A 21026-nucleotide genomic window follows, 5' to 3' on the forward strand; every position below is an offset into this window, starting at 1 on the left:
CATAAGCTAAGTCATAGGTAAAGTTGCTGGCAGCTTGTGTTTCCATGTTCACATCTGGGTAGGCACTCGGTGATCACATCTGGGTAGGCACTCGGTGATGCAGGCAGCAAAGAAGACACTGACAGCAGCAGTGACAGGGGCTGCAGAGATGGAGGCAGCCCGACACTGACTACACGACGCTGCAGCCATGTCACCCACAACAAAGACAGTGGCAGAGCTGGATGAGGTGGGGACTGCGTTTTGGGGACCAGCGCAGATGGCGGAGGCAGCCATGGGGATGCAGTGCTCTCCGGTACACTATTGATTTTGCATGTATGGAGCTGTTTGTACTGTTGTGACACCAAGCTATCAGAGGTGGGCACAATGCAGAGGCAGCAGCCTGAGCAGTGAAGGATGACCAGTGGTATCTGTTTGAAGCACTGGCCAAACCCCTAGGCCCGTGGTGCGGGTACTGGCAGGTGGCTGGGCATCGACCAGGACAGATGAATCAGTGTATGGGGCTGATGGCTACGAAGTAGCTCCACCAAATGGAGTGAGCTTATATGAACTCAAGAACCTATTGAGGGCTTCCTTTGGATAAGACTGAGTGATGTATTTTTTCATCTAGGTTCTGAATGTGCCACTACACACCCCCACTAAATTGGGAACAAAAGGTAGTGATCATAATGTGCTGGATGCCACTCTTTGTGTAGAAATCTTCGAAACCTTGAGACACAAATTGTCTGTCACAAGCACATATGGTCATGACAACCATTGAAATTCGAGAACTGGTAATGGGAAAACCATCCATGGTGTTTTGGGCTTCAAAGTCTAAACAAAACACAGCAGTTCATCCTGATCAAACGCAGGGATGTGTCTGTGACCAAAACAAGATGTTGGCCTGCTTGGTAGGTAAGTAAGGAAGGTACCAAGTGTAATTTTGATCTTAATAGGGTAAGAGGCAGGTGACTAGTGAAAAGGAACTTCTTTACATAAGAGAGCATGAAGTGGATGGCCCAATGTCGCTGCATCATGAAGAAACTCTTGGCAGTATGCAAACTCACCAGGAAAGGCCTGCAACCCTTTGACATTGGTTTTGGATGTGGCAAAGCTGTAATTGCATTGACATGCTGGCATAAAGGCTTGATGCCAGCACACAAGATCTCAAAACTGAGATAGACAATAGTTGGCTGAAAAAAATGTGATTTGTCCAAGTTACATTTCAAACTGGCAGCCTTCAGCCCATTGAAGAAAGCAAATATTCATCTGTTGAGGAACCTGAGACTACAGTATCATCCAGGTAGTTAATGCACCCCAAAACAGAAATCACAAATTGCTCTACAAATCATTGGGAAATGGTGGGGTACTAGCCATGCTGAATGTCAGGCACTGGTACTGATATATCCTGAAGTGGGTATTAACCATGAGGATGCATTTGGAAACATCATCTAGAGGCATTTGTAAATAAGCTTCTGACAAGTGTGTTTTGAAAAATATTGACCTCCAGAAAGCTGTGCTAAGATTTCATCCGGATGAGGTGAGCAATAGATATCAATATAGACTGTGATAATTTTTGATAATTAACATTGGAAAGGAGTAGAACATTGACTAGAGGAGATGGGTGAGATAATGCCCAAAGATGTAAGTTGATCTAGCTCAATTTTGACTTGTCCCCATAAAGCTACTGGGACTGGATGGACACAAAACAACAGGGCACACCATCGGTTTCATTGTGATGTGAGACTTGAAATTGGCAGCACACCATGAACCTCACGAAGACAGGGATGAATATTCTGAGCAGGACGTGTCCAGTTGTTGCTACTTGATCCAATACCTGATGCCCTTAATCAGAAATGGAGAACCAAAATGTTTTAAAGAAGTTTAACCCAAACAATTATCAGATTTCATTGTACACTACTAGAGAGGTTAAAGGCTGAACAAGTAGCACTATGAAATTAGAAAACTGTCGCAATAAGATCATTTGTTTGCTGTAACCCACCAACTGATGAAAGACAGGGGCAATGCTAGTGATCCAAACTCCATATAGTCTTGAGAACTTAAAAGTTGTTGCTGCACCCTGTCCACTTGCAAACACCTAGCCATCATATGTGCTTCAATATAGAGTTTGTTTGGGGTACCATTGCTTGGGAAACATCGTACATGTCTGCTGAAGGATGTTGAGAGTTGCACACAGACACAATATGACCCTTTGGTAGCACATTCACATTGAACAAAACAATAAGGACACAATGGAAGACTAGCATGTGGCTGCTGTTGTGATGCTAACTGCTGCTTAGACGGTGCTGCTGCATGTGACATGGAGTCTGCAGTTATGTGGTCATGATGTCATTTTTATTCTACGTTTGTTTGCATGGTCATCTGCCACAGCAGCTGTTAACATCTGTTATTATAGGTTATCTGTCCTGAGCTGTCTGCAATCTAATTGAAATGGATCACACCAGACGTGTTTCACTTTTATTTACAAAGCATCTCCTGTTATATTGGTGTTTCTTTACATAATCTGCTCCTTCCTTTCTTGCTAGCAGTGGTCGGTGTCGATAGGCTTCATTTCACATCTGCTCTTGGCAGTTTTTGCCATTTTGGATTATTTCCCACGCTGCACTATTTACAATTGACTTCCCTAACTGTTTTTAATCACTGCCACCACAGAAGATGCTTGTAAATAAAAGCGAAACACATTTGGTGTAATTCTTTTTAATTGGATTACAGTCAGCTCAAGACAGATAACCTATAATAACAGAAGTTTTATTCTGTTTCCACATGAAGAGATCCACAAAAACACTGAATGAGGTATAGAACAATACAAACTATAATTACTATAGAACATATCAATATACAGTCTCAACCCACCAGGTTAGCCGAGAGCGCTAATGCGCTGCTTCCCGGACTCGAGTAGGCGTGCCGGCGCCGGATTGAATCCGCCCAGCAGATTAACTAGACGGCTGGTGTGTCGGCCAGTCTGGATGTGGTTTTTAGGCAGTTTTCCACATCCCCCTGAGTGAATACCAGGATGGTCCCCATGTCCCACCTCAGTTACATGGCTCGCAGACATCTGAACACTTTTGCACTATTCCATGGATTCCACTAGTCGCAGATGGTTGGGGTACACTAATTCTGTCCTGGGGGGTACGGGGTGGTGGCAGGAAGGGCATCCAGCCATCCCTTCCACTGACATTGCCACATCCGATTAACCATGCTGACCCTGCATATTCGCGGGAAAAAGGCAGAAGCAAAAGAAAGAAAAGATATGAATATACAGTCTCGTATGTGAGTATACAATGAGTAAGAAACATAAATTAGGCCAAAGGCCTGGTGCACTGGGCTTATCTCAAGCGGTTGTGCAGCACAGCACTTGCTGCACCATCTGTCCAGGCTGTGAGGTGACCTCTCTAGGGTGGCCATGGAGATACTAGTATTGCATGCTGTTTGATTACATACACTTACAATTTTGGGTTACAGCAGTCCTCAGATTATTGCAGTGCAACAGTCCTCAGATTATTGCAAGATATAATAAACACTTGGGGGAAGTAGATAGGATGGTATGTACAGAATAAATATTTGAAACATAAAATGGTATTGGGTTTTACTTTCTTCTGTGCATAATGCCCGGCAGATGAAGAAAGGAATAGGAATTAGGGCAACTCAGATTGTTTTCTGGAGAGAAATTGTGCAAGTTTACCTAAAGAAGTATATGAATCCTGTAAAAGGAGCTGGCAGGCCTGTTACAAGTCCTATATACAGATACAAATCATGTGCTGCAAATGATATTAGATACAATAAAATAAAACACTACATCAAGAAAACAGAGAAAGGTGTCTAGGCTTGTACTGCAAATAGGTCATAAGCAGTTCATACAAAATGTGGGAAATGTGACGTAGGATTTTGTCTAGAATGTTTTGAAGTACTTGTACCACGAATGTCAATAAATCAAATGACTGAATTAATTTTGGTTTCTTGTTATTTGTGTTTCTTGTTATATATTTGGTTATAAGTAGTATTTTGTTCAAATTTGGCCTTATTTCTATTAAAAACTGATAAATCATAATATATGTAATTGAATTTCAGTGTGTCTGAAGTAGGTTACAGTACGCTTGTTCGCCCAATGCTTGAATACTGCTCAGCAGTGTGGGATCCGCACCAGGTAGGGTTGATAGAACAGATACAGAAGATCCAACGGAGAGCAGCGTGCTTCGTTACAGGATCATTTAGTAATTGTGAAAGCGTTATGGAGATGATAGATAAACTCCAGTGGAAGACTCTGCAGGAGAGACGCTCAGTAGCTCAGTACGGGCTTTTGGTGAAGTTTCGAGAACATACCTTCACCGAAGAGTCAAGCAGTATATTTCTCCCTCCTACGTATATCTCGCGAAGAGACCATGAGGATAAAATCAGAGAGATTAGAGCCCACACAGAAGCATACCGACAATCCTTCTTTCCACGTACAATACGAGACTGGAATAGAAGGGAGAACCGATAGAGGTACTCAGGGTACCCTCCGCCACACACCGTCAGGTGGCTTGCGGAGTACGGATGTAGATGTAGATGTAGATGTCTGAAAAAATGTAAAATATGCATCCAAGTACCCAGCGTTATTTTGCAAACATGCTAGGACAGAGATAGATCAGAAGGCCAAATAATAGCTTTTACACATTAGTTACTTGTATAAGAAATCAATAAATTGAAAATAAAGTAGAACATCCAATTTTGAAAAATTGGTGCATTTAGGGAGTTTTTCAGTTAAAATAAAATGATATAGTTTTGTTCCTTACACTTTTGTCTATAATAAATCATTTTTGTGTCAACATTGGATGCTCCCTGTAACTGCTGCACCAGGTGGAAAGACCTTTTGCAAGTGGAACATTGGTCACCAGCAGGAATTTCCAAAGCCCTCCTATTGGATGTATGACATAATAATGTATATTTTCTATCAGAATATATAGGGTAATTGAAAAATAGGAAGTTATAACAAAATGGTGAAACAAAAGTTATTTTCTTCACCCACAAAATCGAGGGAAAAATGTGCACCGAAAACAGACTTTTCAAGATCATTCAAAACGGCTTTGTAAGCTGATACAGAATTCAATTGAGAAAGTTGGCATTAAAATTCAATCAAAATTGTGTATATCATACTTAAGTTATGTTTCCCAACAATCTGAAAAATACAAGTTTGAGAAAAATGTGTTTAAAGTTTTGGGTTACATTTTTTACAGTTAAGTTAATCGTATGTCTAGTTAGTGATCCCTGGACCACACAGCAATCCTTACAGATCCAAAAGATGGTTCTCTTCTGTATTCTTAGTGGCCATGGTGGCCCTGTGAGACCCTTTAGCAGCAACCAGTCATCCACTGCTCTGCTAGCTCAATATGCTTTTCATCTGTTTTTGTGCAGAAGTTGTAACAGGCTGGTCCAATCTGAAGTAAGAGCCATTCCATAATTTCCACAATGCATGTTATGCCATCATTGAAATTACATACTGCCACTCTGTCTGCAATGTCATCTGAAAAGCCCTAATAAGTGATGCAGTGGAAAGCAGATGTAGGAAAATTTGATGGTGCAGCTGTGGCAATCATGAAAGTTTGAATCCATGGCATGTGCTTCATCTAAATCTATGTGTATACTCTGCAATCCACTGTGAAGTGCATGACAGAGGGTGCTTAACATTGTATCATATATTTAGGTTCCTTCCCATTCCACTTGCATATGGAGTGAAGGAGTTGGTATGCATCAGCATTATTTTGCAGCACTGGAAAGAATGTATCATTGACAATAAGTGTATGCATATTCAAATGTTTCAAGACTATATACGTTGTGCTACTTTTTCTTGTAATGGGTTTAGGAATAGGCACAAGGATCTAATTTAGCTGTTCTGTTCCACTCTTTAGACTCTTTTCATTATTACAAACCTAAGACAAAATATAGTTGACACAGAATGTTTCCTTTAGAGTGTTGACAAAGCTTGTATGAAATCGTTTGTTGACAGACTGTACCATTAAACGAAATGCTAAGCACCATAGTTGTTTGAATTAGATATCAACAAAGTCTTTTTCTTTCACAGAATCATTCTTTTGAGATAGTTCTTTTAAACTAATAAATTAGAAGCAAAATTTTATTGATACAAAAACTGAAGGGCCAATTTTTGTATCTAAAAGGAATTAGAAAAAGGAAACCTCATTCTTATTTAATAGTTCACAAAACTGAGTCTTAAGTTGAGAAATAAATATTAGATACAAGGTAAATAAGGTGTAAAAAGAACAATAAAACTATAGTAAGCTTAAACATTGTAGGTAATAGGTACTTAGTAAAATAAAAACTGCAGAAACAATTAAGTTAGTAGGTGAGGAAAGAAATCAATACTTTACCGTATGGAAAATTTTTGCCAGAAGAAGGGTCAAGTTTGGCACACACATATGTGAGTAACTAGTAATATTGAATGTGGCCTTGGAAGAAGTACTTAGACAAAGTTTATAATGTGTGAAACTTATGACTGAGGAAATATGAAGAATATATCGAACAATCATACTCCATAAAAAAAAATGCATATTATTTTAGCAGAAATTGCCACACTAACTGGTGGTGCCATAGATTATTGCAGTCAAACAAATGAAAAATGAATGTATATGTTTCATTTATCAAAAGGAAAATTCACAAGCTATATAAATACAAAGACACGGACCACCTGGCCAGTCAGAGATTAAATTCCAGTATTTGTGTTAGATACATTTATTTTTAAATGCATCTATCAGTAGCACTGGGAGTAATGGCCAGCCAATATGTCTCCCTGTTATTTTAATGTATAGGATTAGAGTACGTTTAAAAAAAAACCACAATAAGAAATATGATCAGCATGATTTCCCAACTAGTACACTAAAGGAACAAGAATTAAATACAGTTTCTACCTGACTGATCCATTTTAATATATGATACTTTCTGCACTGTTGGCTTATTCAGCATGTATAGACACTTGTGAGTTTATTCTTCACATGTATCCAGCCATTTCTAAATGAGAATAACAATATTCCTTACTGCAATACACAGAAGAGTTAACATCTCACATTACTGATGTACATTTTGTTGTTACAGGACACCCAAGAGAATATGAGGAAGTTACGGGTGACAACACATGAGACATCGTTATCATCCAACAAGAAGAAGGGCATTTTCTCCCTGTAAGTTTCCTACTGCTTTTGATTTTTTTTTTAAAAAAGTACCAAAATACAGTGTTATAAATAAAGAACATAGAAGAAACCTCAAACATGAATCTTGACCGACATATAATGCAGAAATGAAATGAAGATCACAGTATTACATTACACCAAAAAATATAAACATCATTTTGGTTATTTCTTTAAGTATTCCAACATATACTGAACAGCATGGCAAGAGAGATGAAGATGTAAAAAGGTAGTGGATTACAGATCCTTTTCGCTAGAAAATGTTCATGCTCATATAGTGATGTAGAGGCTGTTATTCTTTGGAGTCACTATATGAGAATTGAAAGGAAAGGAAGAGGTAATCCATCACCTGCTACATATTTTATGGTGGTTTGCATAGTGTAGGCTAGTTATAAAAGTTGAAAAGTGTATCAAGTGAAAATGCTAAAAAATAACATAACTCAAACTGTAACATGCTAAATGCAATGGACAAAGCCCAAAAGGACACAAAGGAAACATTAAAAAAACTATTTAACACAAAATCATACAATCATCTGTTTTTTTATATAAAAAACGAGGGAACAGCTTCATGTAACAGTACATCACAAAGACATTTGACAATATTGTATGTCTAGACACAAATGCAACATTTTATGATGGTGTTAGTAGTGTAATTCATAGAGAATGAATCCCACTTAACTTACAATACTGCTCTTAGTCTAGTAAGGCTTGGGGAAAGACAACTGTGAGCTACCTCTCCATAATACAACACACATTCTTTATTAGATTAAGGCCAGACATCTAGCTGACACTCAGCGCACTGGATTGTTTGCTACCAAAAATATTTATATGTGTGATGAGCACTGTGTGGTCAGCTGTAGCCATATTACAGGATGCAATCATCATCTGTTACACCAATAAAAGGACATACTTGAGTATAAACTGCATCACCTGTGTAATAATATGAAGTTAAAACTTTATGCAGAAGGTCATTAACTTTTTGTGTTCACTTAAATTACAGCACCCCATACACAGATTAGGTCTTCTGAAATAATTATTCTTTTCAAAGATATTTGATGTATAGTAATGCACTCCAGCTTCTTGGCAGGTCGAAATATCTCTGTTGCCACTTAGGCAGGTAAATTGGTAGGTAAATTGGAATTCATCCATTAAGGATGACATCTATGATGAGAAAAAATCCTCAGACACACCACTAAACTGCAGAAGGCACTGAGATAAACTCCATGTGCTCATCCATCAACAACCAGTTCATCAGTGGATGCGATTATGACAACATAGTCATCTGCCAAAATATTATACCCACTGTGCAATGATATCCAGGTGTGCACCTGAGAACTATTCTCTCACTGACATTTCTGATAAAAGGAGGACAGTATACATGTTGCTCCCAGCTTTGTGTATCTCCCACCTTCATGAATCTGCTGTTCACAGCACTCTGTATTATCACTTTCCCTATGACTGCTGCAAAGGCAGGCTACAGTTGAAATAGGTTTATAGTCCTATTCCCTAGAGTGCATAGTACTATATGTCAGTTTTTAATCTTTGCAACAATATTTTTCTTGGTCATTAATTCAACACTATTCAATTTGCAGTTAGTAATAAGTATTTAGTCATATTTTGGAACTAAACTTTGTTTCGCTTCTTACTTACACATGTTTAGTTTGATTGTTTTGTGCATCTACAGTTTGTGATAACAGAAATAACTACAGCAATTACTTTGTACTTCAGTTGTTTTGTTTGAATTGTTTAGTTTGAGATACGCTTTGTATCATACCAGTATTTTTATATTAATTCCATTAATTATGGGCAAAGTATCTAAATTAATCATTTCCTTTTAAATCTGTTTTCTGCTCTACACCCCTCTGAATATCTAAGACTGACTATGTAGCTAGATTATGATCTTTGTCTGATTTTCATTTGCCTCCATTCCCTCAATTGTCCTTCAACTTGCTTGTTGAGTAAATTACACGTTGATATCTAGCAACCAAGCTGTATTTTGCCACTCTTAAAGCTGTTCAAGTGCATCATACTATCAAATATGTGTTTGTCTTCTGTGAGCAGAATACACAAAGAGATTAAAGTGGTGCTGAATTTCCTGCAGTTGTTTTTACAGCATAATTGTTAGAATAGTAGACACTTATTTTTAGCTATGATTTTTCTCTAATTTATAACAAAAACGTTATTCATTTAGGTTGACAGGGTCAGAAATGAATGATGAAGCATATACTATAGTGTATTGTGAGAGACATCATGCAAGGCCACAAACTAGTGATTTAATATACTTACCTGATATTTTCTGATCCAGAAAACTTGTTCACATTTCAGATGTAGCTGCTGCGGATCACACAGTTATTTTGTACATCTAAAGTACTCAAGGAATACAACAAAAACTACTTTTTGTCTCTACTAGTTCTGTTTGGAAAGTCTGTTCTATTTTAATGAATGAATTTTGTATCAGAAAATACGTGAGAAGGCATAACTATTATAATCATGTCGCTCAAAGGAATTATTTCCCTCGATTTATTGATTTGTCTACCTTTTGATCACTGTCATGATGTTGGACAAGTTAGTGGATAAGAACATAAATACACATTACTTCTTACAGATTTTTACATTTGACACAATTTTACAACACTTTGCACTGCTAAACATGGACAGTAATTGTGTTTACATGGCAGGAAGCATAAGCACTTACAGGAAAACTAAAAATTTTAATATTAGTACTACTGTTGCAGGAGACAGTTGAAATAAGCATTTAAATTTTGTGTGGATGGTTTTCACCAGAAATGATCTGGTATATATATATATATATATATATATATAGGCACATGAACAAAACACACAAACACACACACAGAATTACAAGCTTTCGCAACTGGCAGTTGCTTCGTCAGGAAGGAAGGAAGGAGAGGGAAAAATGAAAGGGTGTGGGTTTTAAGGGAGAGGGTAAGGAGTCATTCCAATCCCGGGAGCGGAAAGACTTCCCTTAGGGGAAAAAAAGGACAGGTGTACACTCGCACACACACACACACACATATCCATCCGCACATACACAGACACAAGCAGACATATTTAAAGGCAAAGAGTTAAGGGCCCTTAACTCTTTGCCTTTAAATATGTCTGCTTGTGTCTGTGTATGTGCGGATGGATATGTGTGTGTGTGTGTGTGCGAGTGTACACCTGTCCTTTTTTTCCCCTAAGGGAAGTCTTTCCGCTCCCGGGATTGGAATGACTCCTTACCCTCTCCCTTAAAACCCACACCCTTTCATTTTTCCCTCTCCTTCCTTCCTTCCTGACGAAGCAACTGCCAGTTGCGAAAGCTTGTAATTCTGTGTGTGTGTTTGTGTGTTTTGTTCATGTGCCTGTCTGCCGGCGCTTTCCCGCTTGGTAAGTCTTGGAATCTTTATTTTTAATATATTTTTCCCATGTGGAAGTTTCTTTCTGTTTTATATATATATATATATATATATATATATATATATATATATATATATATATATATATATAAGATTCCAAGACTTGTCAAGCGGGAAAGCGCCAGCAGACAGGCACAATGAACAAAACACACAAACACACACACAGAATTACTAGCTTTCGCAACCTATGGTTGCTTCTCCAGGAAAGATGGAAGGAGAGGGAAAGACGTAAGGATGTGGGTTTTAAGGGAGAGGGTAAGGAGTCATTCCAATCCCGGGAGCGGAAAGACTTACCTTAGGGGGAAAAAAGGACAGGTGTACACTCGCTTTACATACATATTTTTTACCACAAATTAGATTTTTCTTAAAAAAATCAAAGCTATTTGATCCTGTGTTGCAATCATGAGGATTCCACTTACTGATTCTAGCCTTTTTTAACATTTTGAAGTTTAATGTTTATATCTTCCAACTGAGCATTTTTAATTACCTTTGTTTTCAAGTGTAGTAATATTCTTCATGTTTATGAACAGATTACTCTCTCCAAAATATTTATTAGTAATTTCAATCTGCAATCATATTAACAGTACTCATTTGCTTAACTTGATCAACAGCTTCCTACTACTGTAGTCTCATCGCTTCCTACTACTGTAGTCTCATCCCCATACAATATCGCATTTCCATTTGCCTCATTCGGCATATCATTTAGGTACAGTATCAAAAGTAGCACTTCTTACACTGAACTTTGTGATACATCATGTATAACCAACTTGAAATCAAAATAGGTAGTTTCTAAGTAGTCACAATTTTTATCCTGCATTGCTCTGCCAGCTTCTTGTAGTAAATTATTTTATGATACTCGTGAGGTTACTACTGAACTGTGACAATAACTTACCAACAATAGGGACTGCCTGACTGGCACTGTAACCTATGAGTGTTATGATGGTTATGAGGATGATGATGGAAAACATATATGAAATGGCAGTACAATTGATGTAAAATACTTTCTCTCAAGCTCTCAGTTAATTGAATGTTTATTCTCTGTAACCCAATAGAATAGCAACATATGTGCTAGTAATAACATTTTTGCACTACCCATTGATCACTGATGAGAATGTCTAATGTTCCTTCATGCTAAGGATATGATGTGAACACATACAGTGAGGTGTCAGTACAAGCTTTAATCCATCTCAGTGCAACATTAGATGTGTGCAGGACTGCAACTCTTGCTGTAGAAAGATTTATGGGGCACCATGACATGATACTTGACACAGCTGGATTTGTGACATTCATTTTCTTAAGTTAATAGTGAAGTCTGTTTCATTTGAGATATTCATTGCGATTGCAAGTGGGTTGATGAATTTATCAGATAGCCACAGAACTTTGTCATATAGTAACTCAAATGGTGTAGAGTCCAGGTCAAATGTGCAAATTATATGTGGGCTGAGTAAGACTAATGGTAACACAAATGTCTGCTTTGACTCATGACACATTAGTGCAACTTTTAATGACCAGTGCCAACATTCCACCATAACATTACTTGCATGGTGGTAGCTTGTTCTTTTGTGGTGTACCACACAACAAAATTTGCTCAACTGGCAAATAGTTTGGACTCAAACTGACATCATTGGTCTGCCGTAGTGTGAAATGGGTGAGGCAGTGGCAGTGGCTCAGCTGAAATGTTGACCACAGGGATGGCCTCTAGCTGTTGAGTACATGGTCGGTTGCTGTCAATAGATATCATTGTCCATCTGAAAGGGGTAATGGTCCTACCACATCAACCTGAACATGTGCAAACTGTGCTGTTGAGTCTTGAAAATCTCCCACTGGGGTGTGGATAAGGTCAGAAACCTTGTTGTGCTGACATTGTGGACATGTGAAAGCCCAGATTCAATAATATTTTTCTATCCCTGGGCATACAAAATGACCTTTTATTATTTTAATTGGTGCCCTGACACTGGGGTAATGTAAGTTGTGTTTGATTTCAAAAGTATGCTTACAAGATGTAGAAGATATGAACAGTTGAGTTCTACTGTTAAAATACTTGCAGTATAATTAGGCATTCATACCTAGGATGTTGGTAAGTCTCAGTTGAACTCTGGGCACAGTGTCTGTTAAAAACCCCCATAGCTCCTGGCCAGATTCTTGTGCTTTGGCTAGATGCATGAATTCTACCATATCTATGATACTGGCAGTAGGTGATAGTGTGCTAAAAAGTCAGTCCTGATGATTGACTCCATCACATCTGCCACAGTAAAATTCCACATAAACTGATATCGTAGTCCCAGATCTAATTCCCTATGTTGCATTCCATAATTCGTGATGGATGAGTTGTTAGCAACAGAAAGAAAGTAACCAAGTTGGTGGTCGGCACTTGTGTAACAGTGAACAGAGTTCACAGCAAAATACATAGATCAGAACCAGTGTCCACTAAAAAATATGATCCTGGGTTGTGGTCTGATATGAAGGGGTGCAGAGATAGCAGTGGAGAATGGGATGCACCTATTTCAGAGTGTCATTTTTTGATTGAGGAAAGAGCACAGTGAAATGTGTTTGTGTGCCTAGTCTCCAGACTTTTGATGATATCAGCAAGTATCTGGCTGGCTGGTGTCTTCTGCTGCTGAGATATGATGTTTGTGAGCTATAAGGGATTTTACCTGTGCTGCCAGGTGACTCCTCTGTGATGTGCCTAATGGTGTATCTAGCACCACACACATCTTGACTTTGCTTTGTAAATGGCAGAGGTACTGGAATGGTTTTCTGTCTCCAATGTCCTCCTGCATCAGTACCTGTCTCACTCATTCTGCTTGCAAAGCTAACACTGTACAAATTAACTCAACCTTGAGTGTTGCATATGTTTCAGTTTGTGTAGGTAAGGTTGTTATGTCTTGCATCTATGTTGTGTAATGGTGATCTAACTGGCTGGCAACCAGAGCAAAATGGGTGGAGCTGTAGTCTCTCTAATGCAAAGAAAACTTGCCTCTACCTGCATGAATGATTTTAATGCTGGGTTATGTGGCCAAAACGGTGCTGCCGCACTGCAAGTCTGGTTACTGTGGGTAGGTGCACCCATCTTGCCATTTCCTGTTTCTCAAAAATTCAGCTTAATGCTTCTGTCTTGTTGAAGTTATTTTCTCTAGCTGAATCATGTTGAAGTCACCAATTTCAGAGTCAGTTGCTTGACTTATGAACTTAATAAGTATGCTTAGTTCTAATACAGCGGAGACAGATGTGAAACATAATGCATTATCTTGAGAGATGGTTTTATTCAGAAAAAAATCATGCCCATTGATATGTAGAACAGTTAGAACAATTCACACAGAAGTGACTGCATAACTAGTTAATATTTAGCCATATATTGTAAAGTCTGTTTGGTAACAAAGTGAGAATTACAACTCAGAAATTAATAGTCACATAACTTAGCACTGTAACAAGAAGAAACTGATTGCAGTGCTCCTGGTGACCAGCGCATGAACTATGTTGACAGCTTGTCAAGCATATCAGCTGTTCACTTGACTTTCCTGCAATCTGCTGTGTGTTACTGCAGGCTCAATTCAAGCAATATGATGTCTTTTTCGTTTTTTGTGAAGAATTATTATTAATTGTAAATTATGTCTCTTATTTGTTGATCAGTAGTTAAAACTACTACGTTTTGATTTGTGCTTTCTTAAGATAGGTTAGTGTCACCCCAGAATGAACATTTCAGAGAGATGGACACACTTAGGAGATATGTAGTGTATGCAAAGTAAGATACCTCTGTGTGTGTGTGTGTATGATCGCGCGCGCGCGCGCGCATGCAGATAACGGAAACTGTACATGTAGCATTTTGTGTTCTTAAAGTTTATACTTACTATGTACTTTGTAGTTTCATTTGGAAATCACTAAAGCATTCATTCAATTTTCTCACTGATTTTCTTTCAGATCTTTCCTCTCACCAAAAGATGAACAAGAGCAGTATAAACCAGTAAGCTACCATCAGTTGGTAAGTGAAGGTACCAGAAACATTTTTTTATACAATAATTGTGTTTGATTCATTCATCTGTTCATTCACACATTGTGCCAAAGTCCATACTGAATGCATCTCAGCCATAGCTGATCAGCATCACCATGTTACTCAGTGCCTCCCATTCTACATTAAAGACCTAACCATTTCTGGAATATTTCAAATCCATTCCCACCTCTCTCCTCTTGAAACCACCCTTGTCACAACCTATACTGGTATACACATGGTCTCTGAGCTGCAGAACATTGCCCCTATCGCTCACACTTGTAAACCTCCTGAAAACTTCATTTATTATCACTTCCCTCACTTCATTCTTACCAATAACTACTTCACATTAAGAACCAGAACCCCCTATGCCAGTCTTCCTCAGAGCCCAGAATGTGGATACCCTGGCTTAGTACAGATTTATTAATAACATCTTTATCATATGGACAAACAGTGAAGGAGACTTCTCCTACTTCTTGCTGTAGCTAAACTACTCACAACTGAAACTCATGTGTTTCTTTTTCAGATCCAGACCCACCTGACTTGATGTTGATAAGCACCTCACTGAAGCTCAAATTCAAACCTTAACCCATATGAAACCATCCAGTGAGCATCATTACCTCCACTTTGACAGCTTACACCTCTTCAGCATCAACATCTCTTGGAAACTGATGCAAATGTATGTGATGCACCATCAGATCCCTTGAAGCATATGCCAACAACCTTTCCCAGCTTACCTTCTCACACCTGCCCAACTGTTTTTGTTCTCAGATAAATTCCTAGGCAGTGTCCTCCACTCACCCTCTGACAAATATAGCTTCCATTTCAAAAAACTAAGAAGCAGCCCACTACTTACCCAGTATCCCCTAGCCTCAACTGTTTCAATAAATAACACTACCATGGCTGTGACTTTCAAAAATCAAACTCTGAAATGAGATAATCTCTCCATTATATCCTTCATAAGCCCCCTCCTTTCACTTCCTCCACTTTATAATCTTTGTAAAGACCTTATCAAACATTATACATTCCCAGACTGTCATTGCTCTGTCAAGGTTTCTACCACTGCATTGTTCCAATTGTAAAACCTACCTCATATGGCCACCTGCTAACACTTACTCAAGTTACACCACTCATAAAATTTACATCAAAGGCAAAGCAATATATGGAACCACAAATATTTGTTCACTGCACAACTTTTTATTTAGTAATGATTACCACTAATCAGCTGAAAGGATAAATGAACAGACGAGAACTGTCCACTTTGGGGATACTCAGCACCCATTGGTTGAAATGTTCTACAGTATGAGTGCTTGGTGCACAACCCAGGCCATTTAGATTCACCCATTTGGTATGTGTTTCCCTTAACTTCTAAGGCAGTAATTTTCTCTCTGACATATCATTACATCCTGCTGCCATTCAAGACTCAAAGCCTCCATGAATATACTCCCTTTTTAGATTCCCTCGTACTTCTGGTGTTTTTTTTTTTTTTTTGTGAATTTGCTCATATATTTTACTCTTTTATCTATATGTCTGCACCCTCTTCCTCTCTCACTTTCTCTTCTCTCTCTCTCTCTCTCTCTCTCTCTCTCTCTCTCTCTCTCTCTCTCTCTCTCTCTCTCTCTGATGTTTCATCTCCTCCAGTTCTGATTTTCTCCTTCTTTTTAACAGCTCTAGTAATTTCACTTTTTTTCATTTACCTTCATTACAATATATCTTTATGTGGCCTGGATATGTATTCATTCCAATCTTCTATTAGTCCATATCCTCATTTCTTGTCTATCTCCACCATCCCCTCTCTCCGTCCATCTCCTCCATCCACCTCTCTGCCCTTCTCCTCCTGTCCTTCTCTCTGTCTATCCCCTCCTCCCTTCTGTCTCTGTTAATTTGTTCCTGCCCATCAGTCCATCTCCTCCTCCTTTTCTCTCTGTCCATCTCCTCCTCCCCGTTCTCTTTGTCTCCATCTTCAGCTCTTCCCATTTCCGATCTGTGGATATCTCCTCCTCTCTCCTCTCTCTGATCATCTCCCTTCTCTGCCCTTTCTCTGTACATTTCCTCCTTTCCCTCTATCCCTTCATCTCCCCCTCCCCCATCTCTCTACCTATCTCTTCTTTCCCCTGTCTCTATCTATCTCCTCTTCCTCCTATCTGTCCCTATCACCTCCTGCCACCTTGCTGTCTGTCTATCCCCTTATCCTCCCTTCTCTCTCCACATTATCACAGATACTCCAATAGGAAATTGGTGCTTCTTACCCCAGTATTTCTTTCCACATTGTAACTAATATGTGTACCAAGTTTGATTGGAATCATTCCAGAGGTTTAGGATGAGCTTTTTACCCATGAATTTGCCCACATATGCACATGACAAATGTATTTTTCTGTCAATGTTATTCATTTTATTCCATATATTATGTTGGACCAAATAATCAAGAATGTATAATCTTCTGCTATGGTTTTTATTGTTGTTGTTATCATTCTTCTTCTTCTCCTTCTTTTTCCAGCGGTCTTCAATCCAAAGACTGGTTTGATACAGCTCCCCATTCTAGTTTATCATGTACAAGTCTCTTCATCTCTCTATAACTACTGGCGCATACATCTCCTTCAATCTGCTTCCTGTTATCTTCCTAGATTTTTACCCTCTGCATGCTACACTTCTTTCCATTATCAGATTAACCATTCCTCCTTAACACATTAGATTACCTATCTATTTATCCCTTCTTTCAGTCAGATTTTGTTATAAAGCTCTTTTCTCTCCAGTTTGATGCAGTATCTCTGAATTAGTTACTTATTTACTCATATAACCTTTTAGTATTTGCTAATGAAGTATTTGTTAAACAGAAGTGAGCAGTTGTAATTTTGTTTAAAACAGATAATGAAATGTTTTGCAGATGTCTTTATGGAAGACTTGGAATTCTTACACCTTCAAGTACATTTACCACTTAACGATTTTTGTAGTTGTTAATAAAGATCAGTTCAACTGTTCTGGGATTTGCACAATCACAAACAAGATAAGAATAATTTTCATGTAGACATTTCATCCTTGTCGAGTGTTCAAACTGGAGCTGTATAAAGTATTCTGGTGTAAAGGCATTCAATAAGCTTCTATCTAACATAAAAGCAAGAAGATCCAAAATAAAATTAAATACATATCTCAGGAGATACTAAAAATTATCAGATCCTCTAGATTAAGGGATAGAAAGCTCCTGTGTAATACATGTCAAGAAGCAGTATTCATTGTAAAGCTGTATGAAAAATGGTTATGTGTTGTAAAAATGTCTCTTTCTTATATTGTCACAAGTCTTCAAGGAAACATAATTGGTACACAGTATATTCCTCTTGAACAGCTACCAGTATCTATCATTCACTTGCCATAAATTCCTCTGATAATAGGGTAGTGGAAAGCACACAGGACAAAAGAGTAAGACACACTGTGATTTTATCAATCTGTCTACCTGAAATATATTTTCTGTGTTCCATTTGTTTCTTAATATGACTTTGTAAGTCTGCACAGTCTGCAATAAAACGTTTTAGCAATAATAATAGAGAAGCATATCCTCAAGAGTAGTGTTTGTTTAGTTATTTTTTTATTTTTTATTTTTTTTCCAGTTTCGATATGCAACATGTGCAGAGAAGTTCCTTGTGCTCCTTGGTATCACATTTGGAATCATTGCAGCTATGGGATTACCAGCTTTTATTGTACTTTATGGTGAATACACTTCTTTGCTAGTAGATCGTGCAATGTCAAATACCACTATAACCCAAGCAGTCATGCTCAGCTGGTTTGGTGGTGGAAGATTAATGTAAGTTTAAACCAATAATTATTTAATCATATTCCATAGACACAACAAAACATTCTTGCATGTGTCTGACACTGATAAATGTTGAGTACATTACTCTGATTTTGATATCCAAGAGAAATCTTATTACATTCAGGATGAGAAATTCCAGAAGTGTCAATATACATATTTAAAAGTGAGGAAACTCCTACTAGCTTTCAGAACTATTCATTTCTTCCCCATGGAAGAAAGAGGTACAGATTGAGGAAACTTAGAAAGAGGGGGCAGGTCATTCAGACTCTAGGAATGAGTGGGGCCCATCTGTTATGAGAATGAGGGAAATGCTTGTTGGCTCCTGAACAACTGAAAATATCAAATTCTCTAACATATTAAATAAAGGTCTGAGTGACTTATACCTCTTCTCCAACCAATCACAAACTCTCTCTCTTCCCTCCCTAACGAGAGAAATAACAGTTCCAAAAGCTTGTTAGTGTTTTCTTCTTCTTTCAAATGTGTTGTCAGAAATACTATCAACTTTTCATCCTGAAGGTAATGATGTACTAGCCACTCCACCCAATTTTAAAGTTTTCTGAAGTGAATCTTCCTTTTGATACCATAAAATATGCAATGGATGTTTCAGCATTAATGGTACTGAGGAAGACACAAAAGATGCAATACTAGAAGATGCGAGAGCCTTTGGCATTGGGCTGACTTCAACAACAGCAGCACAGTTCATTATGTGTATACTGTGCATTATATGTCTCAACAATGCTGCACAGAAACAAGTAAGTTCTTGGATTATCTTACTTGGTCGCACGTACAACTTAAAGTCTGTGTCTTGTTGATGATTTTCATAAGTTAATTGTGATTAATCTAAGTTGTTCAGTTTATTATTGTGTACACAAATGGATGAGGTGTAGCCTCTATGCTTTAACCTTCATGCAATGTTTAGCCTTGTATTAGTTGTAAAACAAACATTTGTGAAGTGCTTCCCACTCCTCACCAAGAAGTCCCCTCCATACAGCCTAGCGAAATGGGCCAATTCCAACCGACTTTGGCCCAACATTAAAAACTCAGTGCAAGTACTGAAAACGCATGTGGAAGTGCCATTACGTAGTAAAAAAGTTAGTTTTAAAGATGCTTTAGCTGGTAATGTTTGCAGTAGTAATTTCATTATGCATTTGAACATTAGAGGTCTATCTGAAGGAATGATCAGCAAGCTTTATCATATAGAAATTTTGTTAGAAAGTATGAAACAATCTGTAAAGGTAATATGTCTAAATGAGCATTGGCTTGAACCTGAAAATATCAAACTCCTCAATAAACTTACAGGTTACAAACTAGCTACCTACTTCTGTAGGACTAATGGGTATGGTGGCTCTTGCATACTAGTGCATTCCACAATAGGCTATGAAATAAGACAGAGTTTTAGCTATTTAAATGAAGAACATACATTTGAGAGTTGTTGCATTGAACTTAGAGAGTATAACATGCTAATCATCAGTATATATCGCACCCCTGGGTACCACATAAGTTCTGTATTCCTAGAAAAATTTGAGACTTTGTTATATAAATTAAAAACAGGAAAAATGCATAAGAAAATAGTTATATGTGCTGATTTCAACATTGATGTAAGAACTGATGACAAATTTTCTTTACATTTAAAGAACCTGGTAGCTACATATGGGCTAAATCTAAATTTTGATCAATGCACAAGAATTACAGCAACCTCTTCAACTTGTATAGATAATGTTGTTAGCAGTTATAATTACAGTGTAAAAGAAAAATTTATTCTAGATCTAGGAGTCTCAGACCATTCAGCACTATTTGTATCACTATCAAAACTAAACCCAGCCTGCCCAACAAAAAGATGTAGGAGCTTTAGTGAAGGAAATGTAGAGGAATTTATTAAAAAACTAAACTCCACTGTGTGGTCAGTCAGCAAAGACACTTCCACAAATGAAAACTACAATAACTTTTTAACTGAATTCATGAGTGTATTCAATGAATGTTTTCCTGTTATAACAGTACAGACTAGGACTCTTAAAAATAGATCATGGATAACAAAAGGAATAAAAGTGTCTAGTGCTACAAAGAGGAAACTACATATGGAGGCAAAAGTAAATCGAAGTCCTGAATTTCTTAAATACGTAAGCACATACAAAAAAATATTTGACGAAGTAGTTAAATTAGCAAAGCGTATTGCAAATAATAGCTATATCTCAAATGCTAAAAACAAATCAAAAGCTGTTTGGTCTGTTATAAGAAGTGAGGTTGGCAATGAAATGGAGAAAAAATGCCCCTCAAAACTAATGATAAATGGTAGAGCTGTTACAGATCCCAGTACCATTTGTGAATCCTTCAATGACTTCTTCATAAATTGTAATAAAACTAGTGATTATCCACCACCAAGTACAAAGGGTAGTGCTGCAGAGCAAAATTGCACGGGTTTTAAATTTTCCCATGTTTCCAGCTCTGATGTTATAAAAATCATAATGTCCCTAAAAAATTTAAACTCTGTGGGTTGGGATGAGGTCCCCACTAAAATAATAAAAATAGCCTGTCATAGTATTGCGCATCCACTCTCTCTCTTAATCAACCAGTCTTTTGATGAAGGATGTTTCCCAGACCGATTAAAATATGCAGAAGTAAGGCCAATTCATAAAAAAGGCAAACAAGAT

General features: G+C 37.8%; 1 protein-coding gene across 7 annotated transcripts in view; it reads left to right on the top strand.

Annotated features, from left to right (window-relative positions):
• LOC126281500 (multidrug resistance protein homolog 49-like) overlaps positions 1–21026 on the top strand; it is a 353880-nt gene that overhangs the window by 155310 nt on the left and 177544 nt on the right. For all 7 annotated transcript variants that reach the window (XM_049980508.1, XM_049980507.1, XM_049980511.1 and 4 more), the window contains exons 2-5: positions 7081–7166; positions 14507–14567; positions 18176–18369; positions 18986–19130. In XM_049980508.1, the coding sequence (XP_049836465.1) occupies positions 7081–7166; positions 14507–14567; positions 18176–18369; positions 18986–19130 (486 nt within the window). The remainder of the gene's footprint in view (positions 1–7080; positions 7167–14506; positions 14568–18175; positions 18370–18985; positions 19131–21026) is intronic.

This window comes from Schistocerca gregaria, chromosome 7, assembly GCF_023897955.1.
Source record: "Schistocerca gregaria isolate iqSchGreg1 chromosome 7, iqSchGreg1.2, whole genome shotgun sequence".
Taxonomy (NCBI): domain Eukaryota; kingdom Metazoa; phylum Arthropoda; class Insecta; order Orthoptera; family Acrididae; genus Schistocerca; species Schistocerca gregaria.